Source organism: Passer montanus, unplaced genomic scaffold (genome assembly GCF_014805655.1).
Source record: "Passer montanus isolate IOZ18808 unplaced genomic scaffold, ASM1480565v1 scaffold446, whole genome shotgun sequence".
Lineage (NCBI taxonomy): Eukaryota > Metazoa > Chordata > Aves > Passeriformes > Passeridae > Passer > Passer montanus.
The window spans coordinates 5085-25469 of NW_024369329.1; the positions used below are offsets into that span (position 1 = coordinate 5085).

General features: G+C 55.8%; 2 protein-coding genes and 1 long non-coding RNA gene across 3 annotated transcripts; all 3 read left to right on the forward strand.

Moving 5' to 3' along the window:
- Positions 1-793: 793 nt before the first annotated feature.
- Positions 794-15000, forward strand: SUPT5H (SPT5 homolog, DSIF elongation factor subunit; the record flags this gene model as incomplete). Its single annotated transcript, XM_039721051.1, is given in 23 exon segments — positions 794-923; positions 1005-1074; positions 2281-2349; positions 2866-2931; positions 3630-3660; positions 4026-4115; positions 4568-4644; positions 5422-5571; positions 5653-5758; positions 7250-7343; positions 7416-7552; positions 7634-7789; positions 8789-8935; positions 9948-10094; positions 10417-10542; positions 10625-10709; positions 10790-11035; positions 11038-11112; positions 11544-11649; positions 12243-12401; positions 13528-13714; positions 14224-14319; positions 14656-15000. Coding segments are annotated over 23 exon segments (2895 nt in total), but the record flags the coding sequence as incomplete, so codon positions are not given.
- A 1180-nt stretch (positions 15001-16180) lies between these two features.
- On the forward strand, positions 16181-17817 carry LOC120507900. The gene is made up of 3 exons (XR_005628871.1): positions 16181-16194; positions 16884-17022; positions 17780-17817. It is a non-coding gene; the product is annotated as an uncharacterized LOC120507900 (long non-coding RNA).
- A 356-nt stretch (positions 17818-18173) lies between these two features.
- On the forward strand, positions 18174-19775 carry TIMM50 (translocase of inner mitochondrial membrane 50). The gene is made up of 3 exons (XM_039721052.1): positions 18174-18424; positions 19413-19511; positions 19580-19775. Exons 1-3 carry the CDS (start codon positions 18218-18220, stop codon positions 19742-19744), a joined length of 471 nt encoding a protein of 156 aa, XP_039576986.1. The 5' UTR covers positions 18174-18217; the 3' UTR covers positions 19745-19775.
- The last annotated feature ends 610 nt before the right edge of the window (positions 19776-20385 follow it).

The following is a 20385-nucleotide window of genomic DNA, read 5'->3' on the forward strand; positions in this document are numbered from 1 at the left end:
CTCCCTCCCCAAAACCCCTCCCCCATTCCCCAAAACTGCTTTTCCTTCCCCAAATCCCTTTTCCCTTCCCCAAATCCCCTTTTCCCTCCCCAATCCCCAAATCCCCTTTTCCTTCCCCAAATCCCTTTTCCCTCAATCCCCTTTCCCCACCCCCAAACCCCCGTTTTCCCTGAACCCCATTTTCCCCCAAATCCTCTTTTCCCTAAATCTCCTTTTTTCCCCAATCCCTTTTTTCCCAAATCCCCTTTTCCCTCCCCGAATCCCCCTTTCCTTCCCCAAAATCCCCTTTTCCCTAAATCCTCTCTTCCCACCACAATCCCCTTTTTCCCCCCAAATCCCTTTTTTTCCCCCAAATCTCTTCCCCTGAAATCCCCTTTTTCTCCCCAAATCCCTTTTTCCTCCAAATCCGTTTTTCCTGAAATCCCCTTTTTCCCCCCAAATCCCTTCTTTTCCCCCAAATCTTTTCCCCTGAAATCCCCTTTTTCCCCCAAATGCCTTTTTCCCCCAAATCCCCTTTTCCTCAAATGCCGTCTTTTACCCTTAAATTCCTTTTTTCCCCCCAAATCCCCTTTCCCCCGAATCCCTTTTCCCCAAAATCCCCATTTTCCCCCCAAATCCCTTTTTCCCCTAAATCCCTTTTTCCCCAAACCCCCTTTTTCCCCCAAATCCCTTTTTCCCCCCCAAATCCCTTTTCCCCAAATCCCTTTTTCCTCTTAAAACCCCATTTTCCCCCCAAACCCCCTTTCCCACCCCTTTCCCGGGGGGTCCCCTCCCCTCCCCCATCTCATCCGCTCTCGCTCGGGGATTTTTTGTTGCATTTTTCCATTATTTCCCCCCAAACCCGCGCTCCCCCCCCGGTTTTGCTGTTGATTTGCTCCATCCTCCACCGCCACCTCCTCCTCCCGGGGCAGAGGAGATCGAAGGTAAGACCCCTCCCCAAACCCCCCCGGGCTGCGGGCCCCCCGCCCCAGCCCTGCCCACCTTCCTCCGCTCCTCTTCCTCAGCCTCCAACATCGACAACGTGGTGCTGGACGAGGATCGCTCGGGGGCGCGGCGCCTGCAGAACCTCTGGAGGTGACCCCCGGACCCCCGCCCCATCTCCACGCGTTTTCCCCTCGTTTCCACCCGTTTTCCCCTTCTTTTCCCTTGCTTTCCCTGGTTTTCCCCCATTTTTACCCATTTTTCCCTTGTTTTCCCCAATTTTTCCCTTGTTTCCCCTTGTTTTCCCCCATTTTTCCCTGGTTTTCCCCCATTTTCCCTAATTTTTTCTGGTTTTTCTTCTTTTTCCCGCATTTTTCCCTTGTTTTCCCCCATTTCTCCCCATTTTCCCCTTGTGTTCCCCATTTTCTCCTTCTTTTCCCCCATTTTTACTCATTTTCCCTTCTGTTCCCCATTTTCCCCTTATTTTCCCGTTTTCACCCATTTTTACCCATTTTCCCCTGCTTTTCATCCATTTTCACCCATTTTACCCATTTTCCCCTTGTTTTCCCCCGTTTTCCCCTTGTGTTCCCCATTTTCCCTTGGTTTTGTTCCATTTTCCCTGATTTTTTCTCTTTTTCCTTCTTTTTCCCACATTTTTTCCTTGTTTTCACCCATTTTCCCCATTTTCCCCTTGTTTTTCTGTGTTTTCCCCATTTCCCCCCATTTTCCCCCCATTTCTCCCCATTTTTGCCCATTTCCCCCTATTTTTTCCCATTTTTCCCTGATTTCCCCCCGTTTTTCCCATTTTCCCCCATTTTCCTCCCCGTTTCTCCCGTTTTCCCCATTTCCGGGTGATTCTGCCCCGTTTTTTCCCCGTTTTTCCCATTTTTCCCTGTTTTTTCCCCCATTTTTCCCATTTCTGGCTGATTTCCCCCTGTTTTTCCCATTTTTCCCTGTTTTTTCCCCCATTTTTCCCATTTCTGGCTGATTTCCCCCTGTTTTTCCCATTTTTCCCTGTTTTTTCCCCCGTTTTCCCCATTTCTCACTGATTTTTCCCGTTTCTGGCTGATTTCCCCCCATTTTTCCCGTTTCCCCCCGTTTTTCTCCCCGTTTCTCCTGTTTTCCCCGTTTCTGGCTGATTTCCCCCTGTTTTCCCTGTTTCTCCCCATTTTTCCCGTTTCCGTCTGATTTTGCCCCGTTTTTCTCCGTTTCTCCCCGTTTTTTCCCCATTTTTCCCGTTTTTCCTGTTTCGGGCTGATTTTGCCCCGTGTTTCCCCGTTTTTTTCCCGTTTCTCCCCGTTTATCCCCATTTTTCTCCCGTTTTTCCCGTTTCGGGCTGATTTGTCCCCATTTCCGCAGGGACCAGCGCGAGGAGGAGCTGGGCGAGTACTACATGAAGAAATACGCCAAGTCCTCCGTGGGGGAGACGTGAGTGACCCCTGACCCCTGAGTGACCCCTGAGTGACCACTGACCCCTGAGCAACCCCTGAATGACCACTGAGTGACCACTGACCCCCGAGTGACTCCTGAGTGACCCCTGACCCCTGAGTGACCACTGAGTGACCCTGAGTGACCACTGACCCCTGAGTGACCCCTGAGTGACCACTGACCCCTGAGTGACCAGTGACCTAAAAGACCACTGAATGACCACTGAGTGACCACTGAGCTCTGACCCTGAGTGACCACTGACCTGAGTGACCCCTGATCTGAGTGACCCCGAGTGACCATTGACCTGATTGATCACTGACTTGAGTGACCCCTGACCTGAGTGACCACTGAGCTCTGACCCCTGAGTGACCCCTGACCTGAGTGACCCCGAGTGACCAGTGACCTAAAAGACCACTGAATGACCACTGAGTGACCACTGAGCTCTGACCCCGAGTGACCCCGGCTGACCCCGGGCGGCCCCGCCCCCTGATTTTGGGTGTTTTTCCCCGTTTCCAGCGTTTACGGCGGCTCGGACGAGCTCTCGGACGACATCACCCAGCAGCAGCTGCTGCCCGGCGTCAAGTGAGAGCGGGGAAAACGGGGATTTGGGGCGAAAAACCGGGATTTTGGGCAAAAATGGGGGTTTGGGGGGAAAAACGGGATTTTGGGGGGAAAAATGGGGATTTGGGGGGAAAAATGGGATTTTGGGGCAAAAAACCAGGATTTTGCGGGCAGGGTTAACAAAAATCAGAACTGGGCCAGGGAAAAAACAGGAATTTGGGGGAAAAAATGGGATTTTGGGGAAAAGAACGGGAATTTGGGGCAAAACCCCACGATTTTGGGGCAGAGTTAGAAATCAGAACTGGGCTGGGGAAAAAACAGGGATTTGGAGAAAAAAACAGGAATATGGGGGGAAAATGGGAATTTGGGGGGGAAAAAATGGGAATTTGGGTGGGAAAATGGGAATTTGGGGGAAAAAAACGGGAATTTGGGGGGGAAATGGGGATTTGGGGGAAAAAAAACGGGAATTTGGGGGGGAAAACAGGAAATTGGATCAAAAACCAGGAATTTGGGGCAGAGCTAAAAAATGGGAAGTGGACTGGGGGAAAAAATGGGAATTTGGGGCAAAACCCCCAGGATTTTGGGGCAAAAAACCCAGAATTTTGGGGCAAAAAAGTGGGAATTTGGGGCTGAATTAACAGAAATGGGAACTGAGGTAGTGGAAAAAAGGGGGGATTTGGGTCAGACCCCCAAAATAACGAATTTTTGTTCCCCCCCAGGGACCCCAATCTCTGGACTGTGAAGTGCAAGGTGGGTCTGGGGGACCCCAAAACTGAGGGGTTTGTGCCCAGAAATCCCCTCTGAGCCCAAACCCCCAAGTAACGAATTTTTGTTCCCCCCCAGGGACCCCAATCTCTGGACTGTGAAGTGCAAGGTGGGTCTGGGGGACCCCAAAACTGAGGGGTTTGTGCCCAGAAATCCCCTCTGAGCCCAAACCCTGCTGTTTCTCCCCAAACCCTCCTGGTTTTGCCCCAACCCTGCTGTTTTCCCCCAAACCTTTCTGCTTTTCCCCAAGTCCCGCTGTTTTTCCCCAAATCTTGCTGTTTTTCCCCAAACCTTTCTGTTTTTGCCCAAACCTTTCCGTTTTTGCCCAAATTTTGCCGTTTTTGCCCCAGATCGGCGAGGAGCGCGCCACGGCCATCGCCCTCAGCACTGAGAGACACTGGGAACAACTGGAGGGGACTGGGGGGACTGGGGACACACCTGTACGTGGGGTCACACCTGTACCTGGGGACACTGAGGCCGCACTGGGCCGTACTGGGCTGTACTGGTCTGTACTGGGCTGTCCCCAATATCACACTGGTGTCACCCCGGTGTCCCTGTCCCCCCAGCCCCTGCAGGTCAAGTCTGTGGTTACCTGTGCGTGGGGACACTGGGGGCACACCTGTACAGGGGAACACCGGGGTTACACTGGGGTTATACTGGGGTTACACTGGGCTGTCCCCAGTGTCTCAGCAGTGTCACAGCAGTGTCACAGCAGTGTCACCCTGTCCCCCCAGCCCCTGCAGATCAAGTCTGTGGTTACCTGTGCGTGGGGACACTGGGGGCACACCTGAACACCGGGGTTACACTGGGCTGTACTGGGCTGTCTCTGGCTGTCTCCAATGTCACACCGATGTCACACCGATGTCACAGCAGTGTCACCCTGTCCCCCCAGCCCCTGCAGATCAAGTCGGTGGTGGCCCCCGAGCACGTCAGGGGGCACCTGTACATGGAGGCCCTGGGGTCACACCTGTACAAGGCACACCAGGGTTATACTGGGGTTACACTGGGGTTATCCAGGGCTGTCCCCAGTGTCACACCAATGTCACACTGATGTCACCCTGTCCCCCCAGCCCCTGCAGAGTCAGATCCTGAGTCAGTGATTCCCTGATGAGATACCGGCTCACTAGATCCCAACTCAGATCTCCTAGCAGATCCCATCCCAGCAGATCCCAACTCAGATTCCAGCCCAGCAGATCCCAGCTCAGATCCCCGCTCAGTGGATCCCCTGTCAGATCCCCTGTCAGATCCCAGCTCGGTGGATCCCCGCAGATCCCTGCTCTGCAGAACCCCTATCAGATTCTCACTCAGATCCCATCTCAGTGGATCCCAGCTCAGATCCCAGCCCAGCGGATCCCCTGTCAGATCCCAGCTCGGTGGATCCCCGCAGATCCCTGCTCTGCAGAACCCCATCAGATCCTCACTCAGATCCCAGCCCAGCAGATCCCTGCTGAGATCCCCGCTCAGCAGATCCCAGCCCAGCAGATCCCTGATGAGATCCCTTGTCAGATCCCAGCCGAGAAGATCCCAGCTCAGATCCCAGCCCAGCAGATCCCCACTCAGCAGATCCCATCCCAGTGGATCCCCCAGCAGATCCCAGCTCTGGATCCCCTCTGGGTCCCCCCGAGCAGACCCCAGCTCAGATCCCCTATCAGATCTCACCTCAGTGGATCCCATCCCAGTGGATCCCATCCCGGTGGATCCCCTCTGGTCCCCCCCGAGCAGACCCCAGCTCAGATCCCCTATCAGATCCCCTATCAGATCCCATCCCAGCTCTGGATCCCCTCTGGCCCCCCCGAGCAGACCCCTCTCTCTCCCCTCCCCACAGAAGGACTGGTTCGCCAAGCGCAAGAAGTTCAAGCGGCCGCCGCAGCGGCTCTTCGACGCCGAGAAGATCCGGTACGGCCGGGACCCCCGGGGACCCCCCAGGGACCCCCCAAACCCCCCAGGAACCCACTGAGCCCCCCGGTGTCCCCGCAGGTCCCTGGGCGGGGACGTGGCCTCCGACGGCGACTTCCTGATCTTCGAGGGCAACCGCTACAGCCGCAAGGGCTTCCTGTTCAAGAGCTTCGCCATGTCCGCCGTGGTGAGCCCCAGTCTGCTGAAATTCACCCCAAAACGGGCCAAAATCCAGCCCCAAATGGGCACGGTGTGACCCAAAACAGGCAGGGTATGGGAAAAATCCAGCCCAAAATGTTCCTGTTCAAGAGCTTCGCCATGTCCGCCGTGGTGAGCCCCAGTCTGCTGAAACTCACCCCAAAATGGGCTGGTCTGACCCTAAACGGGCCTGGTCTGGGAAAAATCTGCCAAAATCCACCCCAAAATGGGCCAAAATCCAGCCCAAAATGTTCCTGTTCAAGAGCTTCGCCATGTCCGCCGTGGTGAGCTAAAATCTGGGGGAATCTGACCCAAAATGGGCTGGTCTGACCCTAAATGGGCCTGGTCTGGGAAAAATCTGCCAAAATCCACCCCAAAATGGGCCAAAATCCAGCCCAAAATGTTCCTGTTCAAGAGCTTCGCCATGTCCGCCGTGGTGAGCCCCAGTCTGCTGAAACTCACCCCAAAATGGGCTGGTCTGACCCTAAACGGGCCTGTTCCAGCCCAAAATGGGCATGGTCTGTCCAAAATCTGCCAAAATCCAGCCCAAAATGGGCCAAAATCCACCCCAAAATGTTCCTGTTCAAGAGCTTCGCCATGTCGGCCGTGGTGAGCCAGATCTGAGGGAATCTGACCCAAAATGGGCTGGTCTGGCCCTAAACGGGCCTGGTCTGGGAAAAATCTGCCAAAATCCACCCCAAAATGGGCCTGTTCCAGCCCAAAATGTTCCTGTTCAAGAGCTTCGCCATGTCCGCCGTGGTGAGCCAGATCTGAGGGAATCTGACCCAAAATGGGCCTGTTCTGGCCAAAATCCGCCTCTCCCACCCCAAAATGTGCCTGTTCCAGCCAAAATCTGCCTCTTCCAGCCCAAAACCCGCTTGTTTGAACCCGAACCTAACAAATGTGAACGCAAACCTCACAAATTTGAACACGAAATCCCCAAATTTGATCCTTAAACCCCCAAATTTGAACCCAGAACCCCTAAGTTTGAACCCAAAACCCCACAATTTTGACCCTTAACCCCGCCCGCTGCAGCCCCAGCCTGGTCTGTCCAAAATCTGCCAAAATCCAGCCCAAAATGGGCCAAAATCCACCCCAAAATGTTCCTGTTCAAGAGCTTCGCCATGTCGGCCGTGGTGAGCCAGATCTGAGGGAATCTGACCCAAAATGGGCTGGTCTGGCCCAAATGGGCCTGTTCTGGCCGAAATCCGCCTCTCCCACCCCAAAATGTGCCTGTTCCAGCCAAAATCTGCCTCTTCCAGCCCAAAACTTGCTTGTTTGAACCCGAACCTAACAAATGTGAACCCAAACCTCCCAAATTTGAACACGAGATCCCCAAATTTGATCCTTAAACCCCCAAATTTGAACCCAGAACCCCTAAGTTTGAACCCAAAACCCCACAATTTTGACCCTTAACCCCGCCCGCTGCAGCCCCAGCCCCGTTTTTGCCCCAAACCTCGGGATTTCCCCCCAAACCCAGATCACGGAGGGCGTCAAGCCCACCCTGTCCGAGCTGGAGAAGTTCGAGGACCAACCCGAGGGCATCGACCTGGAGGTGGTGACCGAGAGCACAGGTACGAGGGTCCCCCACTGCCCCGCCCCAAAGTGCCCCGAAACCGCCGGAATTCACCCCAAAAAACCCCCAGGGAAGGAGCGGGAGCACAACTTCCAGCCGGGCGACAACGTGGAGGTGTGCGAGGGGGAGCTCATCAACCTGCAGGGCAAAATCCTCAGCGTGGACGGCAACAAGATCACCATCATGCCCAAGCACGAGGACCTCAAGGTGGGGAGCGCCCCGAAACCCCCAAAATCCCCAAACGGGGGCGGTTTTGGGGCGCTAAAGCGGGAATTTGGGGTTTTGCAGGACATGCTGGAGTTCCCGGCGCAGGAGCTGCGGAAGTACTTCAGGATGGGCGACCACGTCAAGGTGATCGCCGGGCGCTTCGAGGGGGACACCGGGCTCATCGTCAGGGTGGAGGAGAACTTCGTCATCCTCTTCTCCGACCTCACCATGCACGAGGTGGGAATGGGGCGAAAACGGGAAAAAACGGTGAAAAAACGGTGAAAAAATGGGAAAAAAGGCATAAAAATGGGGTAAAATGGGATCGAATCAGGGGAAATGGAGAGGGAAGGAGAACTTCGTCATCCTCTTCTCCGACCTCACCATGCACGAGGTGGGAATGGGGCGAAAACGGGAAAAAACGGGAAAAAACGGTGAAAAAATTGGAAAAAACGGGGGGAAAATGGCATAAAAATGGGGTAAAACAAGATTAAACTGGGGGAAATGGAGCAGGGAGGAGAACTTCGTCATCCTGTTCTCCGACCTCACCATGCACGAGGTGGGAATGGGGCGAAAAACGGCGAAAACGGGAAAAAATGGGGGAAAATGGTGAAAATTAGAAAAAAACAGTGAAAAATAGGGGGGAAATGGCATAAAGATGAGTTAAAATCAGGGGAAATGGAGAAGGGAGGAGAACTTCGTGATCCTGTTCTCTGACCTGACTATGCATGAGGTGGGAATGGGGCGAAAAATGGTGAAAACGGGAAAAAATGGGGGAAAATGGTGAAAAAATGGTGAAAATCAGGGAAAAAACGGCATAAAAGTGGGGTAAAATGGGATAAAATCAGGGGAAACAGAGGGTGGAGGAGAACTTCGTGATCCTGTTCTCTGACCTGACTATGCACGAGGTGGGAATGGGGCAAAAAACTGTGAAAACGGGAAAAATCTGGCGGTTTTGGGGTGAAAGCAGATCTGGGGCCGGGTTTTGGGGTGAAATCGGGCGGTTTTGGGGTGAAAGCAGATCTGGGGCCGGGTTTTGGGGTGAAATCGGGCGGTTTTGGGGTGAAAGCAGATCTGGGGCAGGGTTTTGGGGTGAAATCGGGCGGTTTCGGGGTGAAAGCAGATCTGGGGCAGGGTTTTGGGGTGAAATCGGGCGGTTTCGGGGTGAAAGCAGAGCTGCTGGGTTTTGGGGTGAAATCCGGCAGTTTTGGGTCCCCAGCTCTCCCCTTCCCGCCCCAGCTGAAGGTGCTGCCCCGGGACCTGCAGCTCTGCTCCGAGACGGCCTCGGGCGTGGACGTGGGGGGGCAGCACGAGTGGGGGGAGCTGGTGCAGCTGGACCCCCAAACCGTGGGGGTCATCGTGCGCCTGGAGCGGGAGACCTTCCAGGTGAGACCCCCAAATCCCCCCCAAATCCTGCCCCAAATCCCCCCAAAAATCCCAGAAAACTCCACGGAAATGCTCAGAAAAATCCCCCAAAAAATCCCCCAAAACCCCACAGAAATTCTCAAAAAAATCCCCCCAAAAAATCCCACAGAATCCCACGGAAATCCTCCTGAAATCCCTCCCAAGAAATCCCCCAAAACCCCACAGAAATCCTACTGAAATCCCCGTCAAAAATCCCCCAAAAAATCCCCCAAAACCCCACGGAAATCCTAAAAAAAATCCTCCCAAAAAATCCCCCAAAACCCAAGAGAAATCCCCCCCCCAAATCCTGCCCCAAATCCCCCCAAAAATCCCAGAAAACTCCACGGAAATGCTCAGAAAAATCCCCCAAAAAATCCCCCAAAACCCCACGGAAATCCTAAAAAAAATCCTCCCAAAAAATCCCCCAAAACCCAAGAGAAATCCCCCTCAAATCCTGACCAAAATCCCCTCAAAAAATCCCCCAAAATCCCACAGAAATCCCCCCCAAAAATCCCCCAAAACTCCACGGAAATTCTCAAAAAAATCCCCCCAAAAAATCCCACAGAACCCCACGGACATGGGGTGTATCCCAGGTGTCCCAGGTGTATCCCAGGTGTATCCCAGGTGTATCTCAGGTACATCCAGATGTATCTCAGGTGTATCTCAGGTGTCTCAGGCGTGTCTCACCTGTGCAGGTGCTGAACATGTACGGTAAGGTGGTGATGGTGCGCCACCAGCCAGCCCTGGGTGTGTCCCAGGTGTATCCCAGGTGTATCTCGGGTACATCCAGGTGTATCTCAGGTGTGTCCCACCTGTCCCAGGTGCTGAACATGTACGGCAAGGTGGTGACGGTGCGCCACCAGCCAGCCCCAGCTGTGTCCCAGCTATCCCAGGTGTCCCAGGTGTATCCAGGTGTATCTCACCTGTCCCAGGTGTATCTCAGGTACATCCAGGTGTGATCCAGGTACACTCAGGTGTGTCTCACCTGTCCCAGGTGCTGAACATGTACGGCAAGGTGGTGACGGTGCGGCACCAGGCCGTCAGCCGCAAGAAGGACAATCGCTTCGCCGTGGCGCTGGACTCGGAGCAGAACAACATCCACGTCAAGGACATCGTCAAAGTCATCGACGGCCCCCACTCCGTGGGTCTGGGGTCCCTGGGGGGGTTTGGGGGCTCTGGGGGGTCCCTGAGAGGTTTGGGGGGGAGGTTTGGGGGCATCCTCAGGAATTTTGGGGGGTCTCACACAGTAAATTTGGGGAGGGTCTCCCCCAGCAGCTTGGGAGGCTCTCAGGCAGTAATTTGGGGAGGGGTCTCACCCAATAATTTGTGGGCTCTCCCCCAGCATTTGGGGGGGTCTCACAGTATAATTTGCGGGGGTCTCAGGCAGTAATTTGGGGGGCTCCCCCAGCAGTCTGGGGGGGTCTCAGGCAGTAATTTGGGGAGGGGTCTGACCCTGCCCGCAGGGCCGCGAGGGCGAGATCCGCCACCTGTTCCGCGGCTTCGCCTTCCTGCACTGCAAGAAGCTGGTGGAGAACGGCGGCATGTTCGTCTGCAAGACGCGGCACCTGGTGCTGGCGGGGGGCTCCAAGGTGAGCCCCCTCCCCAGCGCCCCCCGTTTTCCCCTTTTCCCCCTTTCTCCCCCCATTCCGACCCCCTTTTCCCCCTCCCCAGCCCCGGGACGTCACCAACTTCGCCATGTGCGGCTTCACGCCGATGTCGCCGCGCATCAGCAGCCCCATGCACCCCAGTGGGGCCGGTGAGTGCCTTTGGGGAGGGGTCCCGGGGGGCTCTGGGGACCCTCGGGGGCCCCGCTGAGCCCCCCACCCACCCCTGCAGGGCAGAGGGGCGGATTTGGGGCCGGGGGGCTGAGCCGGGGCCGCGGGCGCCGCGACAACGACCTGATCGGGCAGACGGTGCGCATCTCCCAGGGGCCCTACAAAGGTGGGTGCGCCTCTGAGACCCCCCCAAAACCCCCCAAAAAAACCCCCCGGGGGGATGACACTGCTGGGGACATTGGGGACACTGCTGGGGACATTGGGGTACAGGGACATGGGGGTACAGGGACATGGGGACATGGGGACACAGGACATGGGGACAGCCCCTGTATGGCTCGGGGTCCCGCACGCCCATGTACGGCTCGCAGACCCCGCTGCATGACGGTGAGTGGGGACATGGGGACATTGGGGACACTGCTGGGGACATGGGGACATTGGGGTACAGGGACATGGGGACACTGCTGGGGACATTGGGGACAATTCTGGGGACAGTTCCGGGGGTCAGGGGTCCTTCTGGGGGGGTTCTGGGGACATTGGGGACACAGGGACAGATGGGGACAGTGCTGGGGACCTTGGGGACCCTGGGGGGCTCTTGGGGGTCCTGGGGGTGATGGTGTCCCCAGGGGGTGACGGTGCTTTTGGGGGGTCCCAGGGGTGATAGTGGTTTTGGGGATGTCCCTCGGGGGTCCTTGGGGGTCCCCAGGGGGTGACAGCGATTTTGGGGTGTCCCTCGGGGGTCTCTGGGGGTCCCTGGGTGGTCTCTGGGGGGTCCCTGGGTGGTCCCCAGGGGGTGACGGCGATTTCGGGGTCCCCAGGGAGCCGCACCCCCCACTACGGCTCGCAGACCCCCCTGCACGACGGGAGCAGGACCCCGGCCCAGAGCGGGGCCTGGGACCCCAACAACCCCAACACGCCCTCCAGGTGAGACCCCCACCCAAAATAACCCCAACAGCCCTCCAGGGGAGACCCCCACCCAAAATAACCCCAACAGCCCTCCAGGGGAGACCCCCACCCAAAATAACAACCCCAGCACACCCTCAGGATGAGACCCCCCCAAAAAAACCCTTTTGGTCCCTTTGGGGACCCCTCCCCAATTCCCCTGCCCTGTGTTTTGGGGGTGGGTTCCCATTCTTGGGGACCCCTCCCCATTTTGCCCCCATTCCTGGGGACCCCTCCCCAGTTCCCCGCTCTGATTTGTGGATGTGTTCCCATTTTTTGGGGACCCCTCCCCATTTTCCCTCCATTCCTGGGGACCCCTCCCCAATTCCTTTTTTCTCTGGGGTTGTGTTCCCATTTCTGGGGACCCCTCCCCAATTCCCCACTCTGTTTTGGGGTTGTGTTCCCATTTTTTGGGGACCCCTCCCCATTTTCCCCCTGTGTTTTGGGGTTGTGTTCCCATTTTTGGGGCCCCCTCCCCATTTTCCCTCCATTCCTGGGGACCCCTCCCCAATTCCTTTTTTCTCTGGGGTTGTGTTCCCATTTTTTGGGGCCCCCTCCCCATTTTTTCCCCCCAGGGCCGACGAGGATTTCGAGTACGGCTTCGAGGACGAGCCCACCCCCTCCCCGCAGGGCTACGGGGGCACCCCCAACCCGCAGACCCCGGGGTACCCCGACCCCGCGTCCCCCCAAGTCAGCCAGCCCTACAACCCCCAGACCCCCGGCACGCCCGCCATGTGAGTGGGGACCCCAAAATACCCCGAAACCCCCCCAAAATACCCCAAAATCCCCCCGAAATACACCCCAAAATCCACCCCACATCCACTGAAATACCCCAAAATCCGGGGGGACCCCAAAATGGGTGGGGTGGGGATGTGGGGGGAAAGGGTGAATGGTCCTGGGGACCCAAAAAGGGTGAAAAATGGATTTAAAATGGGTTATAAAGGGTTAAAAAGGGGGGGAAATCGGGGGAAAAATGGGGGAAAAATTGGGGAAAATGGGAAAAAAAGTGGGGGAAAAATTGGGTAAAAAATGTGGAAAAATTGGGTAAAAAATGAAAAAAATGGCGAAAAATTGCGTAAAAATTGGGGAAATGTTGGGTAAAAAAATGTGGAAAAATTGGGTTAAATATTGGGGAAAAATTGGGTAAAAAATGGGTAAAAAATGAAAAAAATGGGGAAAAATTGCGTAAAAATTGGGGAAATATTGGGTAAAAAATGTGGAAAAATTGGGTTAAATATTGGGGAAAAATTGGGTAAAAAATGGGTAAAAACCCGAAAAAAAAAATAGGTAAAAAATGTGGAAAAATTGGGTAAAAAATGAAAAAAATGGCGAAAAATTGCGTAAAAATTGGGGAAATGTTGGGTAAAAAAATGTGGAAAAATTGGGTTAAATATTGAGGAAAAATGGGGTAAAAAATGGGTAAAAAAACAAAAAAAAAATAGGTAAAAAATGGGGAAAAATTGGGTAAAAATTGGGTAAAAAAATGGGTAAAAATGAAAAAGAAATGGGTAAAAATGGGGGAAAATTGGGTAAAAAATGTGTAAAAATTGGGTAAAAAATGGGTAAAAATGAAAAAAAATTGGGTAAAAATGGGGGAAAATTGGGTAAAAAATGTGTAAAAATTGGGTAAAAAATGGGTAAAAATGAAAAAAAATGGGGAAAAATTGGGGGAAAAATGGGGAAAAATTGGGGGGAAAATGGGAAAAAATGGGGGAAAAATGGGAAAAAAATGGGGGAAAAATGGAGAAAAATGGAGTTTGGGGGCCCAAAATCTGCCGTGAAAGGGGGGAGCTCTGGGGGGTGCCGGGACCCCCCGGGGACCCCCCGGGCGTGACCCCAGGCGTCCCCCCCTGTCCCCAGGTACAACACGGAGCAGTTCTCGCCCTACGCCGTCCCCTCCCCCCAGGGCTCCTACCAGCCCAGCCCCTCCCCCCAGAGCTACCACCAGGTGGCCCCAAGCCCGGTGGGCTACCAGAACACGCACTCGCCGGCCAGCTACCACCCCACGCCCTCCCCCATGGCCTACCCGGGACCCCCTTCCAGGGGGGTTTCTAGGGGATTTTTGCGGTCATTGTGGGGGGATATTTGGGGGCATTTTGGACGGGATTTGAGGAATTTTTTGGGGTCATTTTGGAGGGGATTTTGGGGGATTTTTGTGGTCATTTTTGGGGGGTTTTTGAGGAATATTTGGGGGTGTTTCAGGGAGGTTTTGGGAGGATATTTGTGGGGATTTTTGTGGAGATTTTTTGGGTCATTCCAGGGGGGTTTTGGGGGATTTTTTGGGGTAATTTTTTGGGGCTTTTTGTGGGGATTTTTGGGGTCACTTTGGGGGGATTTTTGTGGGGATTTTTTTGGGTCATTTTGTAGAGTTTTTGGGGGATTTTTGGGGTCACTTTGGGAGGATTTTTGTGGGGATTTTTTTGGGTCATTTTGTAGAGTTTTTGGGGGATTTTTGGGGTCACTTTGGGGGGATTTTTGTGGGGATTTTTTTGGTAATTTTGGGGAGTTTTTGGGGTATTTTTGGGGTGACTTTGGGGCTGACCCCTGCCCCCCCAGGGCGGGATGTGCTCGGTGTACCTGAAGGACAGCGAGAAGGTGGTGAGCGTGTCCAGCGAGCACCTGGAGCCCGTCACGCCCACCAAGAGCAACAAGGTGGGACCCCAAAAACACCCGGGACCCCAAAATGTACCTGGGGACCCCAAAATCACCCCTGGGGACCCCAAAATCACCCCTGGGGACCCCAAAAACACAGAGGGATCCCCAAAATATACCTGGGACCCCAAAACTCACCTGGGGACCCCCCAGGGGACACCTGGGGACCCCCAAATCCCTTCTGAGTCCCCCAAATCCCCTTTGAGGTCCCCAAATCCCCCCTAAATCCCCTCTGGGACCATCCAGACCCCTCCAAACCCCCCCCTGAGCCCCCCAAATCCATCCTGGCCTCTCTGGGACCCCCCTGAGCCCCCCAAATTTCCATTTCCCCCCCAGGTGAAGGTGATTTTGGGGGAGGACCGCGAGGCCACCGGGATCCTGCTGAGCATCGACGGCGAGGACGGCATCGTGCGCATGGACCTGGAGGAGCAGCTCAAGATCCTCAACCTGCGCTTCCTGGGCAAGCTGCTGGAGGAGCCTCCCCAGTCCCTTCTGGGACCACCCCGAGCCCCCCAAACCCCCGTTTTTCCCCCGCAGGTGAAGGTGATTTTGGGGGAGGACCGCGAGGCCACCGGGATCCTGCTGAGCATCGACGGCGAGGACGGCATCGTGCGCATGGACCTGGAGGAGCAGCTCAAGATCCTCAACCTGCGCTTCCTGGGCAAGCTGCTGGAGGCCTGAGCCCCCCGCAGCCCCCAGACCCATTTCCCGCTGCCCGCCCCCTTCCTGCCCTTTTCTCCCTCCTTTTTTGCTCCTTTTTTCCTCCTTTTTTGCCCATTTTTGTCCCTTTTTTTTTAATCCATTTTCTGCCCCATTTTCTTCCCCTTTTTTGCCCATTTTTTACCCTTTTATTGCCCCATTTTCTGCCCATTTTCTGCCCCTTTTTTGCCCATTTTTGCCCATTTTTTGGCCATTTTCGCCCATTTCCGCCCATTTTTCACCCTTTTCTGACTCATTTCTGCTCCTTTTTTATCCCCTTTTCTGCCCCTTTTTTCCCTCCTTTTTTGCCCATTCTTTACCCCTTTATTGCCCCTTTTCTTGCCTTTTTTTCTCATTTTTTGCTCTTTATTGCCCATTTTTTACCCATTTCTGCTCCTTTTTTTACCCATTTATTGCCCCATTTCTGCCCCTTTTTTACCCATTTTCTGCCCCTTTTTTGCCCATTTTTTCCCTTTTTTTTTAATCCATTTTCTGCCCCATTTTCTTCCCCTTTTTTGCCCATTTTTTACCCTTTTATTGCCCCATTTTCTGCCCATTTTCTGCCCCTTTTTTGCCCATTTTTGCCCATTTTTGCCCGTTTTCTGCCCCGTTCCTGCTCTCCCCTCAGTTGCTGTTTCTGGTTTTGGTGTTCAATAAAGAACCGCGGGCGCAGCGCTTCGGTTTTGGGGCAAATTCCGGGGGATTTGGGGCTGGTTTGGGGCAGGTGTTTTGGGAATTTTGGGCTGGTTTTGGGGCCCATTTTGGGGCAAATTTTGGTAGATTTGGGGTTGGGTTTTGGGCCCTTTCTGGGGGATTTGGGGCTGATTTTGGGCCAAGTTTTGGGGGAATTTTGGGCTGATTTCCAGACCCGTTTTGGGAGATTTGGGGCTGATTTTGGGGCCCATTTTGGGGCAAATTTTGGGGGGTTTGGGGCTGGTTTCAGAGCCCATTCTGGGGCCACTTTCAGGGGATTTGGGGCTGATTTTCAGGCCAGTTTTGGGGCTGGTTCGGGGTAGGTTTTGGGGCCAGTCTGGGTGAATTTGGGGCTGGTTTGAGGGCCCATTTTGGGGCCAGTCTGGGTGAATTTGGGGCTGGTTTGAGGGCCCATTTTGGGGCCAGTCTGGGTGAATTTGGTTGATTTTGGGGCTGATTTTGGGGTCAGTGCGGCAGCGCCAGGTGAGGGCGGGCGGGGGGCGCGGGGGGCACCGGGGGTCCCCCAGGTGTGCCCAAGGTGTGTCCGGGTGTCCCCCAGGTGTGCCCCGGGTGTCACCAGGGGTCCCTCAGGGGTCCCTACGTGTGCCCCGGGTGTCACTGGGCTGTCCCCGGGGGTCCCCGAGTGTCCCCCAGATGTCCCCAGGGGTCCTTCAGGGGTCCCCAGGTGTCCCCCCGGTGTCCGCAGGTGTCCCCAGGTGTGCCCAGGTGTCCCCAGGTGTGCCCAGGTGTCCCCAGGTGTCCCCTCTGCACGTGGCTGGGGCTCCCCTCTTGTCCCCAGGCTCCCGGGGGTCCCCGAGTGTCCCCCAGATGTCCCCAGGGGTCCTTCAGGGGTCCCCAGGTGTGCCCGGGTGTGCCCAGGTGTCCCCTCTGCACGTGGCTGGGGCTCCCCTCTTGTCCTCAGGTGTGCCCAGGTGTCCCCGGGTGGTCCTGAGGTGCCCCCAGGGGTCCCCGGGTATCTCCCAGGTGTCCCCAGGTGTGCCCGGGTGTCACTGGGTGGTCCCCAGGTGTCCCCCAGGGGTTCCCGAGTGTCCCTCAGGTGTCCCCCGAGAGTCCCCAGGCTGTGCCCAGGTGTCCCTGGGGGTCCCCAGGTGTCCCCCGGGGGTCTCCAGGTGGTCTTCAGGTGTCCCCTATCCCCTCTCACCTGTCCCCAGGTATCCAGTGACCCCCCTCAGGACCCTGAGGAGCCACCCCGGGGGTCTCAGGGGTCCCGGGGGTCCCTGCGGCCACTGCTGCTGCGCCTGGGGGGGCTCCTGGCGGCCTCGGGCGGCGCCGCCGTGCTCTACGTGTTCGGTGAGTGGCACACCTGGCACAGGTGTCCCCAGAGTGTCCCCAAATGTCACCTGAGGGTCCCCACAGGGGTCCCTGAGTGTCCTCAGAGTGTCACCTGAGTGTCCCCAAATGTCACCAGTGTCACCAAAGGTCCCTGAGTGTCCTCAGAGGTCCCTGAGTGTCACCAGAGGTCCCCAAAGTGTCCCCAGAGTGTCCCCAGAGTGTCCCCAAAAGGGTCACCGGTGTCACCTGAGTGTCCCCAAAGGTCCCTGAGTGTCCCCAGAGTGTCCCCAAAATGCCCCCAATGTCACCACAGGGGTCCCTCGGTGTCCCCAGAGTGACCAAAGGTGTCACCAGTGTCCTCAAATGCCCCCAGAGAGTCCCCAAAATGTCCCCAAAAATGTCCCAGGTGTCCCCAAACTGCCACCAGTGTCACCAAAAAGGTCCCAGGTGTCCCCAAAGTGTCCCCAAAGTGTCCCCAGGTGTCCCCAGATTGCCAGCAGTGTCACCAGGTGTCCCCAAATGTCCCCCAAAACGTCACCAGTGTCCCCAAATGCCCCCAGAGAGTCCTCAAAATGTCACCAAAAAGGTCCCAGATTGCCAGCAGTGTCCCCAGGTGTCCCCAAATGTCCCCCAAAACGTCCCCAGTGTCCCCAAGTGTCCCCTGTCCCCCCAGGACACTGCAGGGACACTCCTCCATGTCCCCAAAGTGTCCCCATTGTCCCCAAAGTGTCCCCAATGTCCCCAAATGTCCCCATTGTCCCCTCTGTCCCCGCAGGCAGCAACGCCGTGGACGAGCACGGGGACAAGGTGAGGGGACGGGGGGGGGCACTGGGGGCACTGGGAGTGGGGGTCCTGGGGGGGCTTGGGGGCTCCCAGTGTCCCTGTTTGTGTCCCCAATGCCCAAAATGTCCCCATTTTGTCCCAAATATCCCAATTTTGTCCCAGATGTCCCAGTTTCATCCCCAATTTTGCCCCAGATGATCATCGAGCCCACAAGCTCTCCCCAATGTCCCCAAATGTCCCAATTTTGTCCCAATTTTGCCCCAATTTTGCCCCAATTTTGTCCCAAATCTCCCCAATTTTGTCCCAAATGTCCCAATTTTGCCCCAATTCTGCCCCCAGATGATCATCGCGCCCACAAGCTCTCCCCAATGTCCCCAAATGTCCCAATTTTGTCCCAAATCTCCCCAATTTTGCCCCAATTCTGCCCCAGATGATCATCGAGCCGACGAGCGCGCGGCTGCTGCCCGACCCCCTGCAGGAGCCCTACTACCAACCCCCCTACACGCTGGTCATCGAGCTCACGGGGGTCCTGCTGCACCCCGAGTGGTCGGTGAGGGACCCCGAGAACCCCCAGACCCAAAAAACCCCAAAATCCCCCAAAGAATGGCTCAAAAATGGCTCAAAACCCCAAAAAACGGCTCAAAAACCCCCAAAATCCCCCCAAAAACGGCTCAAAACCAGCCCAAAAACCACCAAAAAGATCCTGCTGCACCCCGAGTGGTCGGTGAGGGACCCCGAGAACCCCCCGACCCAAAAAACCCCAAAATCCCCCCAAAAACGGCTCAAAACCAGCCCAAAAACCACCAAAAAGATCCTGCTGCACCCCGAGTGGTCGGTGAGGGACCCCGAGAACCCCCCGACCCAAAAAACCCCAAAATCCCCCCAAAAAAAACGCTCAAAACCCCAAAAAAGAACCAGCTCAAAACCCCCCAAAAACAGCTCAAAACCAGCCCAAAAACCACCAAAAAAATCCTGCTGCACCCCGAGTGGTCGGTGAGGGACCCCAAAAACCCCAAAACCTCCGGAATTTGCCCAAAATCTCCAGAATTTGCCCCAAAACCGCCAAATTTGCCCCAAAACCCCTAGAATTTGCCCCAAAACCCCCGGAATTTGCCCCAAACCACTGGAATTTGCCCCAAACGCCCAGAATTTGCCCCAAAACCTCCGAGATTTGCCCCAAACCTCCAGGATCTGCCCCAAAACCTCCAGAATTTGCCCCAAAACCACCAAATTTGCCCCAAAACCCCCAGAATTTCCCCCAAAACCTCCGGAATTTTTCCCAAAACTGTGGGAATTTGCCCCAAACCCCCGGAATTTGCCCAAACCACCCGGAATTTGCCCCAAACCCCCGGAATTTGCCCAAACCACCCGGAATTTGCCCCAAACCCCCGGAATTTGCCCAAACCACCCGGAATTTGCCCCAAACCCCCGGAATTACACCCCCCGAAAACAACCCCAACCCCCCCCAGAAATTACCCCCAAACCCCCCGAAATGACCCAAAACTCCCTGAAAACAACCCCAAAACCCTTAAAACAACCCCAAACCCCCCGAAAACAACCCCAAACCCCCCGAAACAACCCCAAAAAGCCCCCCCAAACCCCCCGAACTGCCCGCTGCCCCGCAGACGGCGTTCCCGCTGATCGACTCCATCGACCCGCACGGCTTCGTCTCCTACCGGCTCTTCCGCGACGCCACGCGCTACATGGACGGCCACCACGTCAAGGTGGGCCCCCCCGGGGACCCCGGACCCCCTTTTTGGGGCGGAAAACTCAGATTCGGGGCGTCCCGCAGGACATCTCGTGCCTGAACCGCGACCCGGCGCGGGTGGTGGTGGTGGACTGGCGCCGGGACTCGTTCCGGCTGCAGCCGCACAACGGGCTGGCCCTGCCGCGCTGGGACGGCGGCTCCGAGGACCGCGCGCTCTATGACCTGGCCGCCTTCCTCAAGAGTGGGTGAAACGCCCCAAAATACCCCAAAAACCCCGTTAAATCCAGCCCAGACCCACCAAACCCGCCCAAAACCCACCCAGACCCGCCCAGAATTCACCAAACCCACCCAAAACTCACCCAAACCCAGCGGCTCCGAGGACCGCGCGCTCTATGACCTGGCCGCCTTCCTCAAGAGTGGGTGAAACGCCCCAAAAATGCCTTTAAACCCACCCAAAATCCACCCAGACCCGCCCAAAATCCACCCAAACCCGCCCAAAATCCACCCAGAATTCATCAAACCAACCCAAACCCACCCAAACCCACCCAAACCCAGCGGCTCCGAGGACCGCGCGCTCTACGACCTGGCTGCCTTCCTCAAGAGTGGGTGAAATGTCCTGAAATGCCCCAAAATGCCTTTAAACCCACCCAAAATCCACCCAAACCTGCCCAAAACCCACCCAGACCCGCCCAAAATCCATCAAAACCCGCCCAAAACCCACCCAGAATTCACCAAACCTGCCCAAACCCAAACCCACCCAAAACTCACCCAAACCCCGGCGGCTCCGAGGACCGCGCGCTCTACGACCTGGCTGCCTTCCTCAAGAGTGGGTGAAACCTCCTGAAATGGCCCAAAATCCCTTTAAACCCACCCAAAATCCATCCAAACCC